This window comes from Hyperolius riggenbachi, chromosome 1, assembly GCF_040937935.1.
Source record: "Hyperolius riggenbachi isolate aHypRig1 chromosome 1, aHypRig1.pri, whole genome shotgun sequence".
In the NCBI taxonomy this organism is placed as follows: domain Eukaryota; kingdom Metazoa; phylum Chordata; class Amphibia; order Anura; family Hyperoliidae; genus Hyperolius; species Hyperolius riggenbachi.
Genome location: NC_090646.1, coordinates 207,619,373 through 207,643,594, shown reverse-complemented (window position 1 = coordinate 207,643,594; position 24,222 = coordinate 207,619,373). Strand labels below are relative to the sequence as shown.

Sequence of the window (24,222 nt, the reverse complement as noted above, 5' to 3'; positions counted from 1 at the left end):
GCCCTGGGAGGAAGATCCGGCGGCAGCCTCCATAGTCACAGCCTGACAGAGTGACTAAACCACAAGCTTTATATAGCTCACCTTACACTTGGCCCGCCCTCCTCCAGCTGATCCGGTGGACTACTGCTCCCAGAAGCGCTATCGCTTGCTGCACCTGCCTAGGCCGGCTGGACGCTGAGATCCACGCTGCATCGCTCTGGAGCGCACGCCGGGATAGGAACTTCCTACTTCCGGCGTTTGGTCACGTGGGCGCTGGTCACGTGATCCGCGGGCGGACTTCCTGGACGCCAAACTCTTCGCCGCTCAGTCACTTCAGGGGGAGGCGGATAGCAAGTAGCATGACCCCGCGCCAGACAACTAGCTGCCGCAGACTCAGGGGATCACACAGCCCGCGGCTCCTGCAACTAGCATGGGTGGCCAGCCATCCCCCACACCTAGCTCCTGCTGGACAGGAAAACAACTGAAGGGGTAAGGACATGATGCTGCTTATATGTGCTCACTGCCTAATCAATTATGCAAATCTTTTTAATCTAGTTCCTGTCCAGTGAGTGTGGATGGAGACAAGTCTCAGGGTTGCTGTCCTGAGACGTTCTGGGAAAATAAGTTTTACTTACCTGGGGCTTCTACCAGCCCCCTTGCAGCCATCATGTGCCCTTGCAGTCACTCACTGAGCCTCCGGTGCCCTGCCGCCAGCTAGTTTCGTTTTTGCTGACAGGCCCTGACAGGGAGTCGGTGGGCTTCCTGCGCAGGCCTGGCCACGCGTATCCTTCTTCATGTTCCCGTCCTCAATAGCGTCCTGCACAGGTGCAGGATGCTATTGCGGACGGGAATGCGAAGAAAAATACACATGGCCAGGCCTATTGGCCCTGTCAATGAAATCGAAACTAGCTGGCGGCAGGGGGACCGGAGGGTCCATGAGTGACTGCGAGGGCACAGGGCGGCTGAAGGGGGCTGATAGACGCCCCAGGTGAGTAAAACTGATTTTTTATTCCTGGCTTAAGTGCCCCTTTAAGAGGAACTTCAGCCTAAACAAACATACTGTCATTAAGTTACATTAGTTATGTTAATTAAAATAGATAGGTAATATAATCTCTTACCCACGCTGTTTTAAAAGAACAAGCAAATGTTTGATTTCAGGAGGGCAGCCATCTTTTTGGTTGAAAGGAGGCGACAGGGAGCATGAGACACAGTTCCAACTGTCCTGTGTGCTGATCACCCCGTTGCTAGGCAACATGAACAACAGCATAGGAAATCCCATCATACTTTGCACAGTATCACGGGATAAAAGCCCGGGCAGTTTTCTTTGATGGGTGGAGCTTAGCTAAAAATGCAGCTAAAAATGATGCTTTGGTAAGAAAAAGAAAGTTTTGATGCTGTTAAACTGTTAAACACCAATCCTTTTCAGTTCTGCTGAGTAGATTTTTAGTCCGGAGGTTCACTTTAACCTGCCTGGCGTTCTATTAAGATCGCCAGGGAGGCTGCGGGAGGGTTTTTTTTTTAATAAAAAAAAAACTATTTCATGCAGCCAACTGAAAGTTGGCTGCATGAAAGCCCACTAGAGGGCGCTCCGGAGGCGTTCTTCCGATCGCCTCCGGCGCCCAGAATAAACAAGGAAGGCCGCAATGAGCGGCCTTCCTTGTTTTGCTTACATCGTCGCCATAGCGACGAGCGGAGTGACGTCATCGACGTCAGCCGACGTCCTGACGTCAGCCGCCTCCGATCCAGCCCTTAGCGCTGGCCGGAACTTTTTGTTCCGGCTACGCTGGGCTCAGGCGGCTGGGGGGACCCTCTTTCGCCGCTGCTCGCGGCGGATCGCCGCAGGGCGGCGGCGATCAGGCAGCACACGCGGCTGGCAAAGTGCCGGCTGCGTGTGCTGCTTTTTATTTGAAGAAAATCGGCCCAGCAGGGCCTGAGCGGCAGGCTCCGGCGGTACTGGACGAGCTGAGCTCGTCCAGACCGCCCAGCAGGTTAGCTTGCATATCAGTTATCCTTTCAGTTATACAGCAACTGATTTAGTGACCCTAAGGCAGGGGTCACACTTGTCGGCTTTCGTGCACATTTTCTGCACAGAAAAACTGTTTTCAACTGAGAACACATGTTAATCAATGAGCTAGGTCACACTTAAATGTAGATTTCGCGCGCAGAAAAAAAACTGACATCTTGCGCAATTTGTCAGTTTTCTCTATAAATTACATTAGCTGTTGTAAGGTAGAGGTCACACTTGTCTTTCAGTTGTCTGAAAAGTGTAGAAACTGAAAGACAAGTGTGACCTCTGCCAAAGGGTTCTTTTACACTAGATCATTTGCTGTCAGTTATAACTGACAGGACAACTTTGAAGTAACCTAAGGGCCCGTTTCCACTAGGAGTGGTGTGATGCGGCTACATAGCCGCATCGCACCGCAGGTGTTCTGAAAAACATGCACGGCAATGGAAGTTTCCACTGCGTGCATGTTCTGCGGAGCGGTGCGATCCGAGAATCTGCAGCGTGCTGCAGATTCTCGCACGGCCGCATCCACCCGCAGCCGCGTCCCATCTCCTTCAATACACTTCCGCATCGGGAGATGCAGAAGTGATGCGGCTGGTAGCGGAAGTGATGTGATGCGGCTAGGTAGCCGCATTCGCATCACTAAGTAGTGGAAACGGGCCCCCGGAGTCCTTTTTGATTATCTGAAAACTGAGACAGGAAAGCTTTGAAGTTGTATATCACAGGAAGGATATGACACACGTTATGTAGGTAATTGAATTATTCCTGGATATGGACATGTGAGTGGCCTCAGGCCATCCAGGGGACTATATAATCCCAGCCTGGGACCGTCACAAATCGTAGTTCTTGGAGATAGCACACGGCTAGAACTAACCTGGTTCCTGACCAGAAAGTGCGTACTCCCGCAACAACGCCCAGGTCGATACGCTGGTACGTTTATTTCCCTTTTATTTTGCAAATCGCTTTGTGTGTATCTTGTAACTTTTACTTTGTAACTTTTTTACTTTGTTTTTTTTGTACATCTTTTGTATGTATTAATTTCTGCATTGTTCCAGTGTTCTCCCCAGGCTCTTTTAGCCGGGTGCTCCACCCGGCTAGTTTTGATGAGCACCCGGCTGTCATCGTCTCGCCTCCTCCTATGCTGTAGGCAAAGTTGAGCACAGAAGCACCAGCCCTGCATTCTCTCATATTGACCCACCCGGCTACTTTTTCATGCCACCCGGCTGGATAAAAAATTCTGGGTAGAACGCTGTTGTTCCATGTTTTTTTTCTGGAATATTAAATTGTTGTTATTTAATAAGATTGACTTCTGCTGTACTAAACTAACACTCATAGCCTAGAAGAGACTGAAGTGTAACCATGTATAAGTTCATGCCTGATTGTACGATTGAGCGACACTACCGTATGAGATTGTATTTGGTACAATATAGAGCTGTGAAAAAACACTCTGCACTCAGACCCAGTCCGTGCACATGGGCGCGAAACGGCTGTAGTGCCGTCCACTATTCCCTGGTCACCCGCATCCCGCACTCCCCGGACATTCTCAACTATGCAGGTTTGATCCATCCAAATGTGATTTGATATGAATGTACTACTGCAATGTTTTTCGGCAAGATGCTGCATTAAAGAACTTAAAGAGACTCTGTAACATCAAAAACGTCCCCTGGGGGGTACTCACCTCGGGTGGGAGAAGCCTCAGGATCCTAATGAGGCTTCCCACGCCGTCCTCTGTCCCACGGAGGTCTCGCTGCAGCCCTCCGAACAGCCGGCAACAGGCCCGACTGTTCAATTCAATATTTACCTTTGCAGGCTCCAGCGGGGGCGCTGTGGCTGCTTTCGCTCCCAAGGAGGCGGAAATACCCGAACTCAGTCGGGTCCACTCTACTACGCAGGCGCCGGAGACTTGCGCCTGCGCAGTAGAGCGGACCCGACGGCGATCGGGTATTTCCGCCTCCTTCGGAGCCGCCAGAGCGCCTGCGCAGGAGCCAGGAAGGTAAATATTACGTCACCGCTGTACGGAGGGCTACAGCGAGACCCCCGAGGGACGGCAGACGGCGTGGGAAGCCTCATTAGGATCCTGAGGCTTCCCCCATCCGAGGTGAATACCCCCCAGGGGACGTTTTGTCGTTACAGATTTTCTTTAAAGGGATTGGTGCTCGGTCTGTCTTTACGCATGTATGAGATTGTAATTGCATTGTGTGTGGGGCGTTTGTCATACGTTGGCCCAAAGCTCACCCAAATACGAAAATGCAGATTGCGTGTTAAGCACTCGACAGCTGAGTGGACGTGTCTAGCAACAGCTAGTGATGGCAGTAAGGAGCGTTTGAGGGGTCCCAGCCTTGTCTGTAGCTTGAATAAGGCTGCTCACCGCTTGATCTGGTCAAACCCAGTCGGGAACCGTATATGCAGGCATGCCGCGGGCCGCTTCCTGACAGTAATCATTAACTAGCTGTTCCCCATCCCCTTCTAGCACCTCTGACACTGTAGTTGACATTGGCAGGTTTTGGTGCGCTGTATCAATTGTTATGTATAGATTGCTTGGGGGGCCCCATTTTAAAACTTGCATCGGGGCCCACAGCTCCTTAGCTACGCCACTGACAAGTACCCCTTGATACATTTGTTAGGAGTACTCAATATTTGCATGAACATTCCCTAAAAACATTCATGTGAGCTTAATTAACAAAAAAAAATACTTATTCAGGTTAATGTATGCATCATTTTGCAAATTCTTCATCCAAAAGCTCATTGTAATATAGATAAACATAAGTAACCCCTAAACCCAGCCCAAGTACCCCCAGGGTTACACGTACCACGTGTTGAGAACCAGACCATAGTAACTAAAGAGACAAGCTTTGCATTGCAAGTATGGAGCAATGCCTGACTAATCCCAAGTACACAGCATTATGATGGGAGCAGAGAAATCACAGCAGCCAGGTGCAGAGCTTGCAGGCTCCACTAAATAAACTTCATGCCTCAGGAAGTAAGAAGGAATTCCCTGCCGGGGACAGGAGTCACAGCCATGCAATGCACAGGACACGCTACCTGCCGGTTGTTGTCACTCAGTCGTATGCCATTGCCTGTCGCTTTATTGTCCGCCCGCCGTGTAACTGACAAGCACTATACCGGAAGCTCAACGCTGCTTCCATGGTAACCGTACACTTCCCAGTTGCTCCACAGTCAATCACGATGCCCGTTTTAAAAATAACCAATTGGAAATCAGTACAGGCGAAACGGGCTGTGATTGGAGAGAAGGCGAATACGCAATGGTGGGGATTTTTTGGCCAATTTTTATGTGAAAAAAAGTTCTTCTGCACTGGTTTGTCGTATTCTGGAGTCTGCTCTGTACTCGTGTTATCTATTATAAAAGTTCTGCCAGTACACAGATAGCACTGTAGTGTAGACACGTGTCCTCGCCGTGACGTCAGAGCCGCTCAGTGGCAGTGGGCGTGAGTTCCCTTGCCTGTCACAGTCACTTCACTTGCCGGTGTAATGTCAGATATTGCAGCCCGGAAGCAGCCTTCCTCACTGAGTATGGCGCATGCTCAGTGGGAAGTTAGACATTATTTAGCTGAAATATCTCCGCTTCCGCACCACCTACACTCACGAAATTCTCAGGGGAGGGAGGGGACCCCCAGATCTAGCTCTGTGACGAATTGCAGGCCCCTAGCCCCGCTAGTTCCCGAGATAGGTTTGCTGCAATCAGTGTCGGGAACCAGCGGGGCTCGGGGGCTGCAATTCGGCACAGTGCTAGATCTGGGGGTCCCCTTCCTCCCCTGAAAATTTCGGGGGTGTACCTGGTCCGGAAGCGGCGATATTTATGACGTTTTACCGGGGCTGCACAATTGAATGGGACGCAGGCTCCTACTGCGCATGCGGGGCTGCAAAATATGAGAGGCTGCAATAGCTGACACGACACCGGCCGCTTCCAGGTTCATCCAGTGACAGGAGGGGTTACTCCAGGGCTCCTGAGGTAGGGAGAAAGATGGGGGTACACTTGTACATAAATGTAATGGAAAAAGTGAAGGTTCCTTACATTCCTTGTGCTACTGAATAAGTACAAGAATTTATCTGGATGTTGATGTGATCACTCATTACTACACATCTTTTACTGGTTCTGGCTGAGGGGCACCATGAACGCTTTTGCAGCGCTTACCAATTGCCAGCGATTAGAGTGATCAAAGGAAGGCAAATCACCTTTTGTCAATATCGCTCTGAGAGTCTCGCCGCTAGCGGTTATCGATTGCTGAATATCCTGTATTGGTCCCCAGGCTGTATACTGCAAATCGCAAATGCAATTCCTTCAATCCTGTGCGATTTTCCCTCACTAATCGAGCTGACCGATGTTGTGCCTTCATACGCTGAAACCAAAAATCGATTCTGTGTCGTTTGAAATCATGTGAACGGTAGCCGATTCCTTCACAATCGACCAATGTTTTCCTTTCCTGATCGAGGAGAATGAAACATCAAAAAAGCTAAAGTATGGATATGCACACAGTCTGTCAGGAACAGTGTAACTTTTACTGTCCCATCACACACATACAATCATCTGACTGTACGCCGACAAATTATTTCTGGGCCAATCCGTTCCCCTTTGTCAAGGAAAAGACAGACATATACCTTGACAGACATATATACTTTCCTTGACAAAGGGGACCGGATTGGCCCTGAAACGATCGTCGGAGTACGGTCAGATGATTGTATGTGTGTGATGGGATGATAAAAGTTACACTGTTCCTGACAGACTATGTGTGGATCCATACTTTCGCCTTTTGGATTACTGATTGCTGAGGATCCAGCACTCTCTGAACAGAGGTGTGCGATTCTTTTCTTTACATTGTGAAACATAATCAATTCTCTGATCAAGAAAAATGATAAAATCGAATGGTTGATTGAGCAGGAAAATTGAGTAATGTTTGTGCGCAGGGAGAACAGGATCAGGGACAGAACAAACCCTTGCGGGGCGCCTGTGTTTGTATTTCTTTCCTGGGAGGAGCAAATGCCAAGCTTGACTTGTGTCCAGTCGGTGAGGAAGTCCTTGATCCTTGCATAGAGTGAGGTTGAGACTATATATATACAAAAGGACTCGCACACCAGCATGAGTTTTATCAAAATTATATTGTAAACACGAAAGCTGATTATATACAAACAAGTGCAGATAATACACTATGCACAAATAACATAAGTGTATTGGCAACACACTTATGTTATTTGTGCATAGTGCATTATCTGCACTTGTTTGTATACAATCAGCTTTCATGTTTACAATATAATTTTGATAAAACTCATGCTGGTGTGCGAGTCCTTTTGTATATATATTGTCTCTAGGGCTTTTTAGCCTAATTACAGACTCAGCACCCATTGCACCCAGTGCATTAATTAGCATACATAGGGTGTGCAGTACCTTCTTGTAAATATAGTGAGGTTGAGACTGAGTTGAGGAAGGTGTTCGTGCTGGATGTACAAACAAGTGGTATTGAAGGCGGAACTGAAGTCTAGGAAGAAGACCATGTAGGTGTCCGGTCTGTCAAGGTGTTCCAAGATGTAAGCCACACTGATGTTGATTGCATCTTTGATAGGCTTCTTTGCCCTGTATGCATATTAGAGAGCAATGGTGGATCACTTCAGATGTGAGATGTGAGAGGACCAGTCTTTAAAATATCTTCATAATGGTGGGAGTTAGGGCAACAGGCCTGTAGTTATTGAGGTCTGTTAACCCTGGCTTTCTCGGGGCCAGAATGATTGTGTATTTCTTAAAGAAGTCTTCAGCCAATCTATACTACCAGCACCCCACCCCCCAATCTACTTACCTGGGGTGGGGACCCCGGGCTGGTGGCTGAGAGCGGAGCTGTGGCGTGGGACATGGGTAGGATGGATTGGCTAATGACTCCTTTAAGGCAGGATGGTACTGTCTCCCCTGCCAGTGATTTATGAAGTATGGAGGTAAAGACAGGTTTTGAGTTTTGCAGATTCTCAGGCAAATTGATAAAACAGCATTTGGACCTGACCCTTTTCTGGGTTTTACCGTCTGGAGGTGCTTCAGAACATCAGCCTCCAGGACCACTATTGGCGTTGAGGAGACACAGGCAGGCTGGGAAGGATAGGGTAGCTCTGGGTATGGCTGCCTGGGCCCCAGGAAGGTTGGATTTGTTCTCCAATCTGCAGTAGAACTTAGGCCCTTCCAGATTTTATGTGGGTTACTGGACTAGAGGCTGAGCTTATCTGAGTAGTCTTTAGGGTGTTTCTGGCTTCCCTGAACTCCTCCGTGTTGGCGTTATAAAGTTATGAAGTATCTTTAGAGTACAACCTTTTCTCTTGCTCCTCTGAAAAAAGAGGAAAATTAAGGGATATGATTGTCCCCCCACTCCCACTTCTATAGTAGAGACAATGAAGGCTGTTAGATTAGCTATTACCTTCACTTTTATCCTAAAGTAAAATTGAACCAAAATTAAAAAAGTAAATATTCTGATACTTAATGGAGAGGGAAGGCTGTGGATCCTATAGAGCAGTGGTCTTTAAACTACGGCCCGCGGGCCGAATTTGACCCCCGAGGCTTTTTCACTGGCCCCCAAGCACAAAATGTATAACTTATAGATGTGGCCCACTGCACCTTTAAATATCCTCGGCCCTCATATTGAATAGCAGTGCTGGCACCACCCATCCATATAATACAGCGAGCTGTCATTTGCTGGATTCCAATTCTGCATCAGGTGACACAGCTCAGTGTTCTCCCCAGAAATTTTTTCCAGCCGGGTGGCATGAAATAGTAGCCGGGTGGCATGAAAAATTAGCCGGGTGGGGCATGATGAGAGAATGCAGGGCCGGAGCTTCTGTGCACAACTCTGTTTACAGCATAGGACGAGGTAAGCTGATGACAGCCGGGTGCTCACCAAAATTAGCCGGGTGGAGCACTCAGCTAAAAGAGCCTAGGGAGAACACTGTCTGTCCAACTGGATGGCAGGTTGTCACCTGGGTATGCTTCACTGTCTGGTGCACAAAGATGTTCTTTGGGCGCCGCATGACTGAATGGCTGGGAGTTCTCCTCCAGGCATGATTGGCGGGAATCAATACCTAGATTAAATGTAATGTTTTTCAACATCATTTTGTGTATGCTCTGGCCCTCCAGCAGTCTGAAGTTTGTTGACCTGACCCTTGACCGAAAAAGTTTGAGGATCCCTGCTATAGAGCCGAATTGTTCCTCTTACGGACCCCTCGTTCCAGCACTGTTGCAAGTATACATCCAAATGATTGAATATGCCTTTTGGGATCCTCGGAAGCCTTCAGAAGAACTCATTTCCCCAAGTGCTTCAGAAGATGGGCCACTCCGTATTGTGCATGCCTGAGTGCAACTTAAAGAGAATCTGTACTCTAAAATTTTTACAGCAAAAAGCATACCATTCTATTCATTATGTTCTCCTGGGCCCCTCTGTGCTGTTTCTGCCACTCTCTGCTGCAAACCTGGCTTGTAATTGCCAGTTTTAGGCAGGGTTTACAAACAAACTAACCAGCTTGTGATAGGCTCACATAAGCAGAGTGTGTGAGTCATACAGAGCCTACAGGGGGCCTGGAGGGGGTGTGTATAGATTCTACCAATCACAAGCAGCCCTGCACATTCCACACATTCCAGCCTTAGCCCGACTGATTAATTTTGAAGGCTCTAATTTGTTGGTCACGATCCTGCAGTAAACCAGGAAGTCATCACAGCAAATCAGAACCTTACAAATATATCAGCTGATCATACTGATCACATGCTCCATGAATTCTCCTAAGCATTGCCATCCCTACCTATCTACCTATAACTACCTGCTTACCATGAGAAACTATCCAAAGCTGGCCATACAATAGGGATTTTCACAGAATCTCCCTAAACAATTAATTTATTTTTGAAAGGGATTGATTATAACTCACACTGATCAATTTTACGTAGATTCCAGCAGGGAATCTATTGAAAATTGATTGAACCACAACGTTGCACTGTTTGATGCAGTGCAATGTTATGGGCCGTCAATCAATCGCTGCTCCTGCAATGCCCTCTGTGATTTATATATTTGTCATGGAAAATATCAGCATGCCATTGATGATATTTACGTATTTGCCGCACTTTTTCTCCCCCAATAGTAGGGAGAAAAAGTCCCTGCGTCTTATATGGCAAAGGCAGGGAATCCCCAACTTGCGAACACCCGCCGATATGACCCGCCGCCATTGGGGATCCCCTGCCTGTGTGTGCACTTGCTGTGCCTGGCTCCCCTGCGTGCTTAACCCCCCTGGCGGTATGAAAAATTCCGCCAGGGGGCAGCGCAGCAGTTTTTTTTTTAAATCATGTAGCGAGCCCAAGGCTCGCTACATGATAGCCGCTGCTCAGCGGCATCCCCCCGCCCGCTTCGATCAGGAAATCCCGTTCAAAGAACGGGATTTCCTGGAGGGCTTCCCCCGTCGCCATGGCGACGGGGCAGGATGACGTCACCGCCGCCAGCGACGTCGGGACGTCATTAGGAGTCCCGATCCACCCCTCGGCGCTGCCTGGCACTGATTGGCCAGGCAGCGCACGGGGTCTGGGGGGGGGGAGGGGGGCGCCGCAACGGATAGCGGCGATCGGGCGCGGGCCGGCGGCGATCAGTGTGCTGCGCCCAGCAAAAAAAAATTATGTAAATCGGCCCAGTAGGGCCTGAGCGACACCCTCCGGCGGCTTACCCTGTGTCACACACGGTGTTACCGCTAAGGAGGTTAAGGTGTCCCCCTCTAATTTCCTCCTGCCCCCTCCATGTGTGCATCGGAGATGTCGGAGACGCGCGTGGGGGTGGGGGGGAACGGGGAGATGCACACTTGGAGGGGGTAGGAGGAAATTAGAGGGGGACACCTTAAGCACGCAGGGGAGCCAGGCACATGCCACATGGGGGAAACAGGACTGATGGGGAGAGGGACACAGGAGGACACATGGGGAGGACACAGACTGACACAGGAGGACACATGGGGAGAGGGACGCAGGAGGACACATGGGGAGACTGACACAGACTGACACAGAACACATGGGGAGACTGACACAGGAGGACACATGGAGAGACTGACACAGGAGGACACATGGGGAGAGGTGCACAGGAGGACACATGGGGAGACTGACACAGGAGGACACATGGGGAGAAGCGGCAGTCAGGACACATGTGGAAGACAGGCAGACAAGGTGCACATGGGGAGAAGGGACACATATGGGAGACAGGACACAATGGGGAGACGGACACAGGAGGACATATGGGGAGAAGGGGCAGTCAGGACACAGAGGGAGACAGGCAGACAGGGTACACATGGGGGAGACAGGCAGACAGGTACTCATGGGGAGAAGGGGCACACTGGACACATAGAAAAACACATGGGGCATACAGCAGGACAGATGGGGCACACAGGAAGAGACATGAGGTACACAGGAGCACACAACATGTACAAGACGCTCCTGGAACATGGACGCACCAGGTTTAGTATTTCTTCCTGGTTTTTGCCCTCTAAATTTGGGTGTGTCTTATATTCCGAAGCGTCTTATATGGTGGAAAATATGGTAATTGTTATTGAAATCTGCCTGTTGTTGCTAATAACTGCATGGCAATAATGTCTGCCTATTGGTGGTAATATCTGCATGTTATCGGTACGTGTCTGGTAACTGCAAATTGTTGAAATGTGCCTGTCATGCTTGCCTAGTAAGTTACAATATACTGTATTTCTGGTATTTTTTTCACCATGAAAATTTTTACAAGTATACACTTTAATGTACAACGCTGGAATATGGAGCAGTCATGCTTGCTAGACAGCAGTGTGTCTGCTAAGGAAGTGTGGCATGCTAATACAGAGCAGTAGCAAGCAATCTAAGTTCCCCCATTAGTATTTAAGATGATAGCACTGGGCAAAGTACTTCTCTTGTTAGAATAGCCACACAAAACCGCACCAGATCAGGTTATAGTTGTCAGGCTTGTCTGGTCAATAACTACAGTTCAGACTGTATGCCCATATGATTGACCCAGAGCCCAGCCCGTAACACCTGCGTAAGCTTCTGCCTAATACAAAATGTGAAAGGAAGGAAGGTCCGCACCAATGTCTCCAAAATCGATATATCGGTATATTTATTGAGGACGTATCCAGACATACAGAAAACACTCGACTAACATGTTTCGGACGCCAAGTCCTTAATCATAGTCATTTTTCAGCTTTCTCAGTGAGGTTTAAAAAGGGGGGGATGGAACAGTGAGAGGCGAGGCATGGCCCAACCCACCAGGCAAAGGAAGGAGAATGCCTGATGTATTCCGTCTCACACTAATAAAAGTTATCATCCCCGAACCTAACAAAACAAAATTAAAACCATACACAAAGATAAAAAAGGAGCAAAAATAATCCATCAAAAAAGAGGAGAGCAATAGCAGGCCTGGCATGTGAATGTATACATAGGACTGTGCAAAATGTATATAAGGCATCTGTCACTACACACAATTTTACTAAAATTAAACACAAATACATGCAAGACATGGATCGATAAACTAAGCATATAGTTACATAAATATCGTCAACCTGTAACCAAAGCCAGATCCCACCTGGCGTTTAATCCATGTGGCGATCTGGTTCCAAGGCGAAAGATCCAGAGTGCCTCCCTTTTTCTAATCATTGCATGTAGGTCTCCTCCTCTCCTGGGCAGGAAAACCTTTTCGATGCCCTGGAAGGAAAAGCCAGACATATTACCACCATGTACAGTGCGAAAGTGCCTAGCGACATTAGAAATATTCTGGGTCAGCCAATTGGCTCCCAAAAAATGTTCAGAAATTCTGTCCCTAAGCGACCTAGTAGTGCAGCCCACATATTGAAGTGAACAAATGGAACATGTAACTAAATAAATCACATTTTTTGAGCTGCAGTTAATAAAGTGCTTTACAGTAGATCTAAATCCATTATGCAGGGATTCTATATACTTTGTCCCTACATGCAACTCACAGTAATTACAGGACGGGATTGCACATTTGTATGAACCCTTAACCGAAAGCCAAGTGGAAGAGTCGGCTCGAGAATTATACATGCTAGGGGACAGAAGGCTGCCCAATGTGGGAGCCCGCCTACTGACAAAACTGACGCCATCCCGAAGAAAGGGCCGCAATTCATCATCACCTTCCAGGATTGGTAAGTATTTATTTATAATGTGTTTCACTTCCTGGAATTCAGAACTATAGGTGGTCACGAATGCAGGCCTCCTATCGGGGACCCGGCCAGTGGCGTTTGATCTAATTAACTGAGTTCTTGACATGGATGCTGCCCGCTGTCTGCCCCTCTGAATAGTCCACCTGGGGTACCCTCTTTCCAAAAGACGCTTCTCAACCGCTGCAAACTCACGTCTCGCAGCAGCCTCGTCCGAGCAATTCCTGCGGGCCCGAATGAATTCGCCCACCAGAATCGCCCGGACGGTATGCGCGGGATGACAGCTGGTAGCCCGCAATGTAGAATTCCCAGCACAGGGTTTTCTAAACGTTTTCGTATGAACAGTCCCCAAGCCCAAGTCCCCCGCCTCTCACTGTTCCATCCCCCCCTTTTTAAACCTCACTGAGAAAGCTGAAAAATGACTATGATTAAGGACTTGGCGTCCGAAACATGTTAGTCGAGTGTTTTCTGTATGTCTGGATACGTCCTCAATAAATATACCGATATATCGATTTTGGAGACATTGGTGCGGACCTTCCTTCCTTTCACATCTTGACTACCTGGGCCCGGCTGCCTGTGTTCCTGCACTGTCTGCCACGGTACAGTAGAGCGGTATCCCTTGCTTGTTTCTTCATTGGACTTTGCCTCATACCAGCTCCTGTACCCGGGACTTTCACTTCCAGCAGCAACAGATACAGTTTGTTTTTATGGCTCATAAGGAGCAACGTCATCTGAGCAGTAACACCCAAGTGCCCTCCTTGACTGGGCAGGATATGCTCAAGTATGTTACCAAGATTCGAGACCACACTGCAAGGTCACAGAAGCGACCACTTAACCAGTCTGGAGGGGATGCGGAATTGATGTCTGCCACTCCGGCTGCGCCTGTCCCGCGGCCCGTCCGGGCGATTCCGGTGGGCGAATTCATTCGGGCCCGCAGGAATTGCTCGGACGAGGCTGCTGCGAGACGTGAGTTTGCAGCGGTTGAGAAGCATCTTTTGGAAAGAGGGTACCCCAGGTGGACTATTCAGAGGGGCAGACAGCGGGCAGCATCCATGTCAAGAACTCAGTTAATTAGATCAAACGCCACTGGCCGGGTCCCCGATAGGAGGCCTGCATTCGTGACCACCTATAGTTCTGAATTCCAGGAAGTGAAACACATTATAAATAAATACTTACCAATCCTGGAAGGTGATGATGAATTGCGGCCCTTTCTTCGGGATGGCGTCAGTTTTGTCAGTAGGCGGGCTCCCACATTGGGCAGCCTTCTGTCCCCTAGCATGTATAATTCTCGAGCCGACTCTTCCACTTGGCTTTCGGTTAAGGGTTCATACAAATGTGCAATCCCGTCCTGTAATTACTGTGAGTTGCATGTAGGGACAAAGTATATAGAATCCCTGCATAATGGATTTAGATCTACTGTAAAGCACTTTATTAACTGCAGCTCAAAAAATGTGATTTATTTAGTTACATGTTCCATTTGTTCACTTCAATATGTGGGCTGCACTACTAGGTCGCTTAGGGACAGAATTTCTGAACATTTTTTGGGAGCCAATTGGCTGACCCAGAATATTTCTAATGTCGCTAGGCACTTTCGCACTGTACATGGTGGTAATATGTCTGGCTTTTCCTTCCAGGGCATCGAAAAGTTTTTCCTGCCCAGGAGAGGAGAAGACCTACATGCAATGATTAGAAAAAGGGAGGCACTCTGGATCTTTCGCCTTGGAACCAGATCGCCACATGGATTAAACGCCAGGTGGGATCTGGCTTTGGTTACAGGTTGACGATATTTATGTAACTATATGCTTAGTTTATCGATCCATGTCTTGCATGTATTTGTGTTTAATTTTAGTAAAATTGTGTGTAGTGACAGATGCCTTATATACATTTTGCACAGTCCTATGTATACATTCACATGCCAGGCCTGCTATTGCTCTCCTCTTTTTTGATGGATTATTTTTGCTCCTTTTTTATCTTTGTGTATGGTTTTAATTTTGTTTTGTTAGGTTCGGGGATGATAACTTTTATTAGTGTGAGACGGAATACATCAGGCATTCTCCTTCCTTTGCCTGGTGGGTTGGGCCATGCCTCGCCTCTCACTGTTCCATCCCCCCCTTTTTAAACCTCACTGAGAAAGCTGAAAAATGACTATGATTAAGGACTTGGCGTCCGAAACATGTTAGTCGAGTGTTTTCTGTATGTCTGGATACGTCCTCAATAAATATACCGATATATCGATTTTGGAGACATTGGTGCGGACCTTCCTTCCTTTCACATTTTGTATTAGGCAGAAGCTTACGCAGGTGTTACGGGCTGGGCTCTGGGTCAATCATATGGGCATACAGTCTGAACTGTAGTTATTGACCAGACAAGCCTGACAACTATAACCTGATCTGGTGCGGTTTTGTGTGGCTATTCTAACAAGAGAAGTACTTTGCCCAGTGCTATCATCTTAAATACTAATGGGGGAACTTAGATTGCTTGCTACTGCTCTGTATTAGCATGCCACACTTCCTTAGCAGACACACTGCTGTCTAGCAAGCATGACTGCTCCATATTCCAGCGTTGTACATTAAAGTGTATACTTGTAAAAATTTTCATGGTGAAAAAAATACCAAAAATACAGTATATTGTAACTTACTAGGCAAGCATGACAGGCACATTTCAACAATTTGCAGTTACCAGACACGTACCGATAACATGCAGATATTACCACCAATAGGCAGACATTATTGCCATGCAGTTATTAGCAACAACAGGCAGATTTCAATAACAATTACCATATTTTCCACCATATAAGACGCTTCGGAATATAAGACACACCCAAATTTAGAGGGCAAAAACCAGGAAAAAATACTAAACCTGGTGCGTCCATGTTCCAGGAGCGTCTTGTACATGTTGTGTGCTCCTGTGTACCTCATGTCTCTTCCTGTGTGCCCCATCTGTCCTGCTGTATGCCTCATGTGTTTTTCTATGTGTCCAGTGTGCCCCTTCTCCCCATGAGTACCTGTCTGCCTGTCTCCCTCATGTGTACCCTGTCTGCCTGTCTCCCTCTGTGTCCTGACTGCCCCTTCTCCCCATATGTCCTCCTGTGTCCGTCTCCCCATTGTGTCCTGTCTCCCATATGTGTCCCTTCTCCCCATGTGCACCTTGTCTGCCTGTCTTCCACATGTGTCCTGACTGCCGCTTCTCCCCATGTGTCCTCCTGTGTCAGTCTCCCCATGTGTCCTCCTGTGCACCTCTCCCCATGTGTCCTCCTGTGTCAGTCTCTCCATGTGTCCTCCTGTGTCAGTCTCTCCATGTGTCCTCCTGTGTCAGTCTCCCCATGTGTTCTGTGTCAGTCTCCCCATGTGTCCTCCTGCGTCCCTCTCCCCATGTGTCCTCCTGTGTCAGTCTGTGTCCTCCCCATGTGTCCTCCTGTGTCCCTCTCCCCATCAGTCCTGTTTCCCCCATGTGGCATGTGCCTGGCTCCCCTGCGTGCTTAAGGTGTCCCCCTCTAATTTCCTCCTACCCCCTCCAAGTGTGCATCTCCCCGTTCCCCCCCACCCCCACGCGCGTCTCCGACATCTCCGATGCACACATGGAGGGGGCAGGAGGAAATTAGAGGGGGACACCTTAAGCACGCAGGGGAGCCAGGCACATGCCACATGGGGGAAACAGGACTGATGGGGAGAGGGACACAGGAGGACACATGGGGAGGACACAGACTGACACAGGAGGACACATGGGGAGAGGGACGCAGCGGTAACACCGTGTGTGACACGGGGTAAGCCGCCGGAGGGTGTCGCTCAGGCCCTGCTGGGCCGATTTACATAATTTTTTTTTGCTGGGCGCAGCTAGCACTTTGCTAGCTGCGCCAGCACACTGATCGCCGCCGGCCCGCGCCCGATCGCCGCTATCCGTTGCGGCGCCCCCCCCCCCCCCCCCCCAGACCCCGTGCGCTGCCTGGCCAATCAGTGCCAGGCAGCGCCGAGGGGTGGATCGGGACTCCTAATGACGTCCCGACGTCGCTGGCGGCGGTGACGTCATCCCGCCCCGTCGCCATGGCGACGGGGGAAGCCCTCCAGGAAATCCCGTTCTTTGAACGGGATTTCCTGATCGAAGCGGGCGGGGGGATGCCGCTGAGCAGCGGCTATCATGTAGCGAGCCCTGGGCTCGCTACATGATTTAAAAAAAAAAACAAAAAAAAACTGCTGCGCTGCCCCCTGGCGGAATTTTTCATACCGCCAGGGGGGTTAAGCACGCAGGGGAGCCAGGCACAGCAAGTGCACACACAGGCAGGGGATCCCCAATGGCGGCGGGTCATATCGGCGGGTGTTCGCAAGTTTGGGATTCCCTGCCTTTGCCATATAAGACGCAGGGACTTTTTCTCCCTACTATTGGGGGAGAAAAAGTGCGGCAAATACGTAAATATAATCAATGGCATGCTGATATTTTCCATGACAAATATATAAATCACAGAGGGCATTGCAGGAGCAGCGATTGATTGACGGCTTATAACATTGCACTGCATCAAACAGTGCAACGTTGTGGTTCAATCAATTTTCAATAGATTCCCTGCTGGAATCTACGTAAAATTGATCAGTGTGAGTTATAATCAATCCCTTTCAAAAATAAATTAATTGTTTAGGGAGATTCTGTGAAAATCCCTATTGTATGGCCAGCTTTGGATAGTTTCTCATGGTAAGCAGGTAGTTATAGGTAGATAGGTAGGGATGGCAATGCTTAGGCGAATTCATGGAGCATGTGATCAGTATGATCAGCTGATATATTTGTAAGGTTCTGATTTGCTGTGATGACTTCCTGGTTTACTGCAGGATCGTGACCAACAAATTAGAGCCTTCAAAATCAATCAGTCGGGCTAAGGCTGGAATGTGTGGAATGTGCAGGGCTGCTTGTGATTGGTAGAATCTATACACACCCCCTCCAGGCCCCCTGTAGGCTCTGTATGACTCACACACTCTGCTTATGTGAGCCTATCACAAGCTGGTTAGTTTGTTTGTAAACCCTGCCTAAAACTGGCAATTACAAGCCAGGTTTGCAGCAGAGAGTGGCAGAAACAGCACAGAGGGGCCCAGGAGAACATAATGAATAGAATGGTATGCTTTTTGCTGTAAAAATTTTAGCGTACAGATTCTCTTTAAGTTGCACTCAGGCATGCACAATACGGAGTGGCCCATCTTCTGAAGCACTTGGGGAAATGAGTTCTTCTGAAGGCTTCCGAGGATCCCAAAAGGCATATTCAATCATTTGGATGTATACTTGCAACAGTGCTGGAACGAGGGGTCCGTAAGAGGAACAATTCGGCTCTATAGCAGGGATCCTCAAACTTTTTCGGTCAAGGGTCAGGTCAACAAACTTCAGACTGCTGGAGGGCCAGAGCATACACAAAATGATGTTGAAAAACATTACATTTAATCTAGGTATTGATTCCCGCCAATCATGCCTGGAGGAGAACTCCCAGCCATTCAGTCATGCGGCGCCCAAAGAACATCTTTGTGCACCAGACAGTGAAGCATACCCAGGTGACAACCTGCCATCCAGTTGGACAGACAGTGTTCTCCCTAGGCTCTTTTAGCTGAGTGCTCCACCCGGCTAATTTTGGTGAGCACCCAGCTGTCATCAGCTTACCTCGTCCTATGCTGTAAACAGAGTTGTGCACAGAAGCTCCGGCCCTGCATTCTCTCATCATGCCCCACCCGGCTAATTTTTCATGCCACCCGGCTACTATTTCATGCCACCCGGCTGTAAAAAAATTCTGGGGAGAACACTGAGCTGTGTCACCTGATGCAGAATTGGAATCCAGCAAATGACAGCTCGCTGTATTATATGGATGGGTGGTGCCAGCACTGCTATTCAATATGAGGGCCGAGGATATTTAAAGGTGCAGTGGGCCACATCTATAAGTTATACATTTTGTGCTTGGGGGCCAGTGAAAAAGCCTCGGGGGTCAAATTCGGCCCGCGGGCCGTAGTTTAAAGACCACTGCTCTATAGGATCCACAGCCTTCCCTCTCCATTAAGTATCAGAATATTTACTTTTTTAATTTTGGTTCAATTTTACTTTAGGATAAAAGTGAAGGTAATAGCTAATCTAACAGCCTTCATTGTCTCTACTATAGAAGTGGGAGTGGGGGGACAATCATATCCCTTAATTTTCCTCTTTTTTCAGAGGAGCAAGAGAAAAGGTTGTACTCTAAAGATACTTCATAACTTTATAACGCCAACACGGAGGAGTTCAGGGAAGCCAGAAACACCCTAAAGACTACTCAGATAAGCTCAGCCTCTAGTCCAGTAACCCACATAAAATCTGGAAGGGCCTAAGTTCTACTGCAGATTGGAGAACAAATCCAACCTTCCTGGGGCCCAGGCAGCCATACCCAGAGCTACCCTATCCTTCCCAGCCTGCCTGTGTCTCCTCAACGCCAATAGTGGTCCTGGAGGCTGATGTTCTGAAGCACCTCCAGACGGTAAAACCCAGAAAAGGGTCAGGTCCAAATGCTGTTTTATCAATTTGCCTGAGAATCTGCAAAACTCAAAACCTGTCTTTACCTCCATACTTCATAAATCACTGGCAGGGGAGACAGTACCATCCTGCCTTAAAGGAGTCATTAGCCAATCCATCCTACCCATGTCCCACGCCACAGCTCCGCTCTCAGCCACCAGCGTCCGAAACATGTTAGTCGAGTGTTTTCTGTATGTCTGGATACGTCCTCAATAAATATACCGATATATCGATTTTGGAGACATTGGTGCGGACCTTCCTTCCTTTCACATCTTGACTACCTGGGCCCGGCTGCCTGTGTTCCTGCACTGTCTGCCACGGTACAGTAGAGCGGTATCCCTTGCTTGCCTAATACAAACTACAGTACACCCTGCAGGTAGATGTAGCATACAGTCTGACAGGTAGTCAATCCACCAGGCAGGTCCTGATAACTCTTGGCAATGCAATAGGGGCACAGTGGATATATGTGTGTGTGTGTGTGTATGTATGTATATATATATATATATACATAGATAGATAGATATAGATATAGATATATATATATATATATATAGATATAGATAGATATATATATATATATATATATATATATATATATATACAGTGGCTTGCAAAAAGTATTCGGCCCCCTTGAAGTTTTCTACATTTTGTCACATTACTGCCACAAACATGAATCAATTTCATTGCCCCCTTTGGTCTGAGTGCAGTAAGTTACCCATAACATTGCATGATGAGTGCTAATGACTAAATAGAGTGCACCTGTGTGTAATCTAATGTCAGTACAAATACAGCTGCTCTGTGACTGCCTCAGAGGTTGTCTAAGAGAATATTGGGAGCAACAACACCACGAAGTCCAAAGAATACACCAGACAGGTCAGGGATAAAGTTATTGAGAAATTTAAAGCAGGCTTAGGCTACAAAAAGATTTCCAAAGCCTTGAACATCCCACGGAGCACTGTTCAAGCGATCATTTAGAAATGGAAGGAATATGGCACAGCTGTAAACCTACTAAGACAAGGCCGTCCACCTAAACTCACAGGCCGAACAAGGAAAGTGATGATCAGAAATGCAGTCAAGGGGCCCATGGTGACTCTGGACGAACTGCAGAAGTCTACAGCTCAGGTGGGGGAATCTGTCCATAGGACAACTATTAGCCATGCACTGTACAAAGTTGGCCTTTATGGAAGAGTGGCAAAAAGAAAGCCATTGTTAACAGAAAAGCATGAGAAGTCCCATTTGCGGTTTGCCACAAGCCATGTGGGGGACACAGCAAACATGTGGAAGAAGGTGCTCTGGTCAGATGAGACCAAAATGGAACTTTTTGGCCAAAATGCAAAACGTGTGGCGGAAAACTAACACTGCACATAACTCTGAACACACCATCACCACTGTCAAATATGGTGGTGGCAGCATCATGCTCTGGTGTTGCTTCTCTTCAGTACGGATAGGGAAGCTGGTCAGAGTTGATGGGAAGATGGGTGGAGCCAAATACAGGGCAAACTCGGAAGAAAACCTCTTTGAGTCTACAAAAGACTTGAGACTGGGGCAAAGGTTCACCTTCCAGCAGGACAACGACCCTTAACTTAAAGGCAAGGCAACAATGGAATGGTTTAAAACAAAACATATCTGTGTTACAATGGCCCAGTCAAAGTCCAGATCTAAATCCAATCGAGAATCTGTGGCAATATCTGAAAACTGCTGTTCACAAATGCTGTCCATCTAATCTGACTGAGCTGGAGCTCTTTTGCAAAGAAGAATGGGCAAGGATTTCAGTCTCTAGATGTGCAAAGCTGGTAGAGACATACCCTAAAAGACTGGCAGCTGTAATTGCAGCAAAAGGTGGTTCTACAAAGTATTGACACCCAACTTTTCAGTTATTTATTTGTAAAAAATGTTTGGAATCATGTATGATTTTCTTTCCACTTCTCACGTGTACACCACTTTGCATTGGTCTTTCACGTGGAATTCCAATAAAATTGATTATTCATGTTTGTGGCAGTAATGTGACAAAATGTGGAAAACTTCAAGGGGACCGAATACTTTTGCAAGCCACTGTATGTGTGTATATATATATGTATATATATATATATATATATATATATATATATATATATATATATATATATATATAGTGTTCTCCCCAGGCTTTTTTACCCGGGTGCTCCACCCGGCTAATTTTGGTGACCACCCGGCTAACATCCACTCATTTCCTCATTCATATGTGGTAAGCAGAGTTGCGCATTTCACCGTCGTGCCCCACCCGGCTACTTTTTCCTGCCACCTGGATAGAAAAAAATTCTGGGGAGAACACTGTATATATATATATATATATATATATATATATATATATATATATATATATATGTCACCTGAGGCCTAGTGGAGGAGTCTATCCAGACGAGTGAATCAGAGGGCAGAGATGCCAGGAGTTCCTGGTGGCAATGAGGTAGTCCAGATAAGAACTTTCCAGAGATAGCGTAGTCAAACAAGCCGTAGTCAGTCCAGGCAGAGTTCCAAGCAAAGGTCAATCCAGGCGACAAGGCAGAGCGTAGTCCAGGTGTAAGGCAAGGTTGACAACAGGAATCCAGCAGAGATAAACATGGTCAGGGTACAAGGCAGTAGTCGGCATCAAGAATCAAACAGAGATTAAGCATGGTCAACATCCAAAGCAATAGTCGGCAACAAGAATCCAATGAGACAGTGAGCGCTACCCAGCAACAAGCCAAAGCTAATGCTATCACGGGTGATGACTGGGGGCGCTCACAATGTTTACTAGAGCTAACCAATAAACAAAAGGCAGAATTGAAAACAAACCAATAGCAATCCAGCGTGTCTGCTGAATCATCTGACACGCAATCATGAACGTGAGTCACTGCTTACATCTGCGGATCGCGTACTGAGAACGCGTCCTCCGCCTATCCAATGAGCACTGAGAAGCCTTTTGTGTTCCACTGACGTCAGCGGCTTGCCGGGACCCGGAAGTCGGATCTGCAACCCGAGTCTCACCATTCCGCCGCTGACGTGATCCAGCAGACCTTACAATAGTACAAATCAATGGTTACTAGTTTGTTGAGTCACACAATTGAAAACATCTACAGAACCACTGGGGCAGGGTGTCAAAAAAATAAAATATACATGTATGTATATATACATATATATATATATATATATATATGCACACACTAATATTCACAGAGCAACCTGAGCAATGTGCCATTACAGAATCCTCTGTAAACAACTGCAAAAAAAGTGCAGTATACATGACAACATAAAAAAATGTGCTTGCTAAATAAAAAAGGTCCAAACAAGGACTAATAGGATAGCCACATGCCCAAAAGAATGATACAGTAAAGTGCTGAGTGCTTCAGAAAAAAGAAAAAGATGAGAGATAGAAACATCCTAACCGGTTGTACAATAAATAGTGAAAAAACAGTGCTAGTCATCACCCGTAAAGCGTGCTAATATTAATACATATCTAAACTTCAATATAACAAATATACAGGAAGGCTTGTGCTGAGTTGTTCATCACTAGTGGTAGTAAATGCAGGGCTGTGGAGTCGGTCCAAAAATCCACCGACTCCGACTCCTCAGTTTAGGATTCCACCGACTCCACGACTCCGACTCCTCTAATTTGCATATTACAATTTTGTTGATTAAAAGTATGTAACATGAAATTCGTCTCAACTGCCAACGCTTAGGAATTTTACAAGACAACTGAAGTGAGAAGGATATCTAGACTACTATATTTATTCCCTTTAGACTAAAACTAGTCCTTGGTAAGAGTACTTGTAAAAGGTACAAACCGGAACAAAGAACATCTATCAGGCCCTAGGCAATGTAAGTGTGGGTACATGTAAGAATGATGTGCAGGTACTCTGCAGGGGAATGAGGAGATTGTAAACAGACAACACCTCTGTGTTCAATGTGCACAGCATTCTCAGTGGATTCCCTGCAGCTCTGTGGGGAGTGCATATGTAGAGTATAGTACTACTGTGTAACAAAGTAAACCTGAGACAGATGAAATTAAAGTTTTATACATACCTGGGGCTTCCTCCAGCCGCCTTCAGGATAATCAGTCCCTCGATGTGCTCCTCCACCACCTGGATCTTCTGCTATGAGTCCAGGTACTTGAGCCAGTCAGGCGTAGTGCGCATGCACACACTCCGCCGCCAGGAGCATACTACACCTGTGCAGCACTATTGCGCAGGTGCAGAACGCTCCTGGCTGTGGAAGCGGCATGCGGCCGGACAGCGCTGACTGGTTGAATTACCATGACTCATAGCAGAAGATCCGGGTGGTGGACGACAGTGAGGGACAGATTAGCCTGAAGGGGGCTGGAGGAAGCCCCAGGTATGTATAAAACTTTACTTTTCATCCGTCTCCGTTACCCTTTAATTTGTAGTCACCAAACCAAATTTTAATAACATATCAAATTATTATATTTCATCAGCAAAGGGAGTGCATACATTTGCATAAATCAGCATCAATGCAGAATTATTTCCATCTCATTGACCATCTCTATTAGTGACATAGCTACACATCAGGCTTTATTCTTACAGCATAGATGTTATTTAGTA

The 24,222-nt window shown here is 47.3% G+C and overlaps 2 protein-coding genes across 4 annotated transcripts in view; one reads left to right on the top strand and one right to left on the bottom strand.

The window, feature by feature from the left end:
- The window catches only part of SCLT1 (sodium channel and clathrin linker 1), a 281,942-nt gene extending 277,126 nt beyond the window's left edge, over nucleotides 1-4,816 (bottom strand). The window contains exon 1 of the mRNA XM_068279885.1: nucleotides 4,795-4,816. The gene's annotated coding sequence lies outside the window, so the exon portion shown is untranslated. The remainder of the gene's footprint in view (nucleotides 1-4,794) is intronic.
- Nucleotides 4,817-5,161: 345 nt separating this feature from the next.
- Nucleotides 5,162-24,222, top strand: part of C1H4orf33 (chromosome 1 C4orf33 homolog) — a 79,208-nt gene continuing 60,147 nt past the window's right edge. Inside the window, exon 1 of one of the 3 annotated variants that reach the window (XM_068279900.1) lies at nucleotides 5,162-5,250. In XM_068279900.1, coding sequence (XP_068136001.1) covers nucleotides 5,248-5,250 — 3 coding nt within the window. In that variant the 5' untranslated portion in view covers nucleotides 5,162-5,247. Of the gene's footprint in view, nucleotides 5,251-5,845; nucleotides 5,955-14,794; nucleotides 14,898-24,222 lie in introns of those variants that run through there. The other 2 variants (XM_068279911.1, XM_068279920.1) reach the window with 2 other exon arrangements.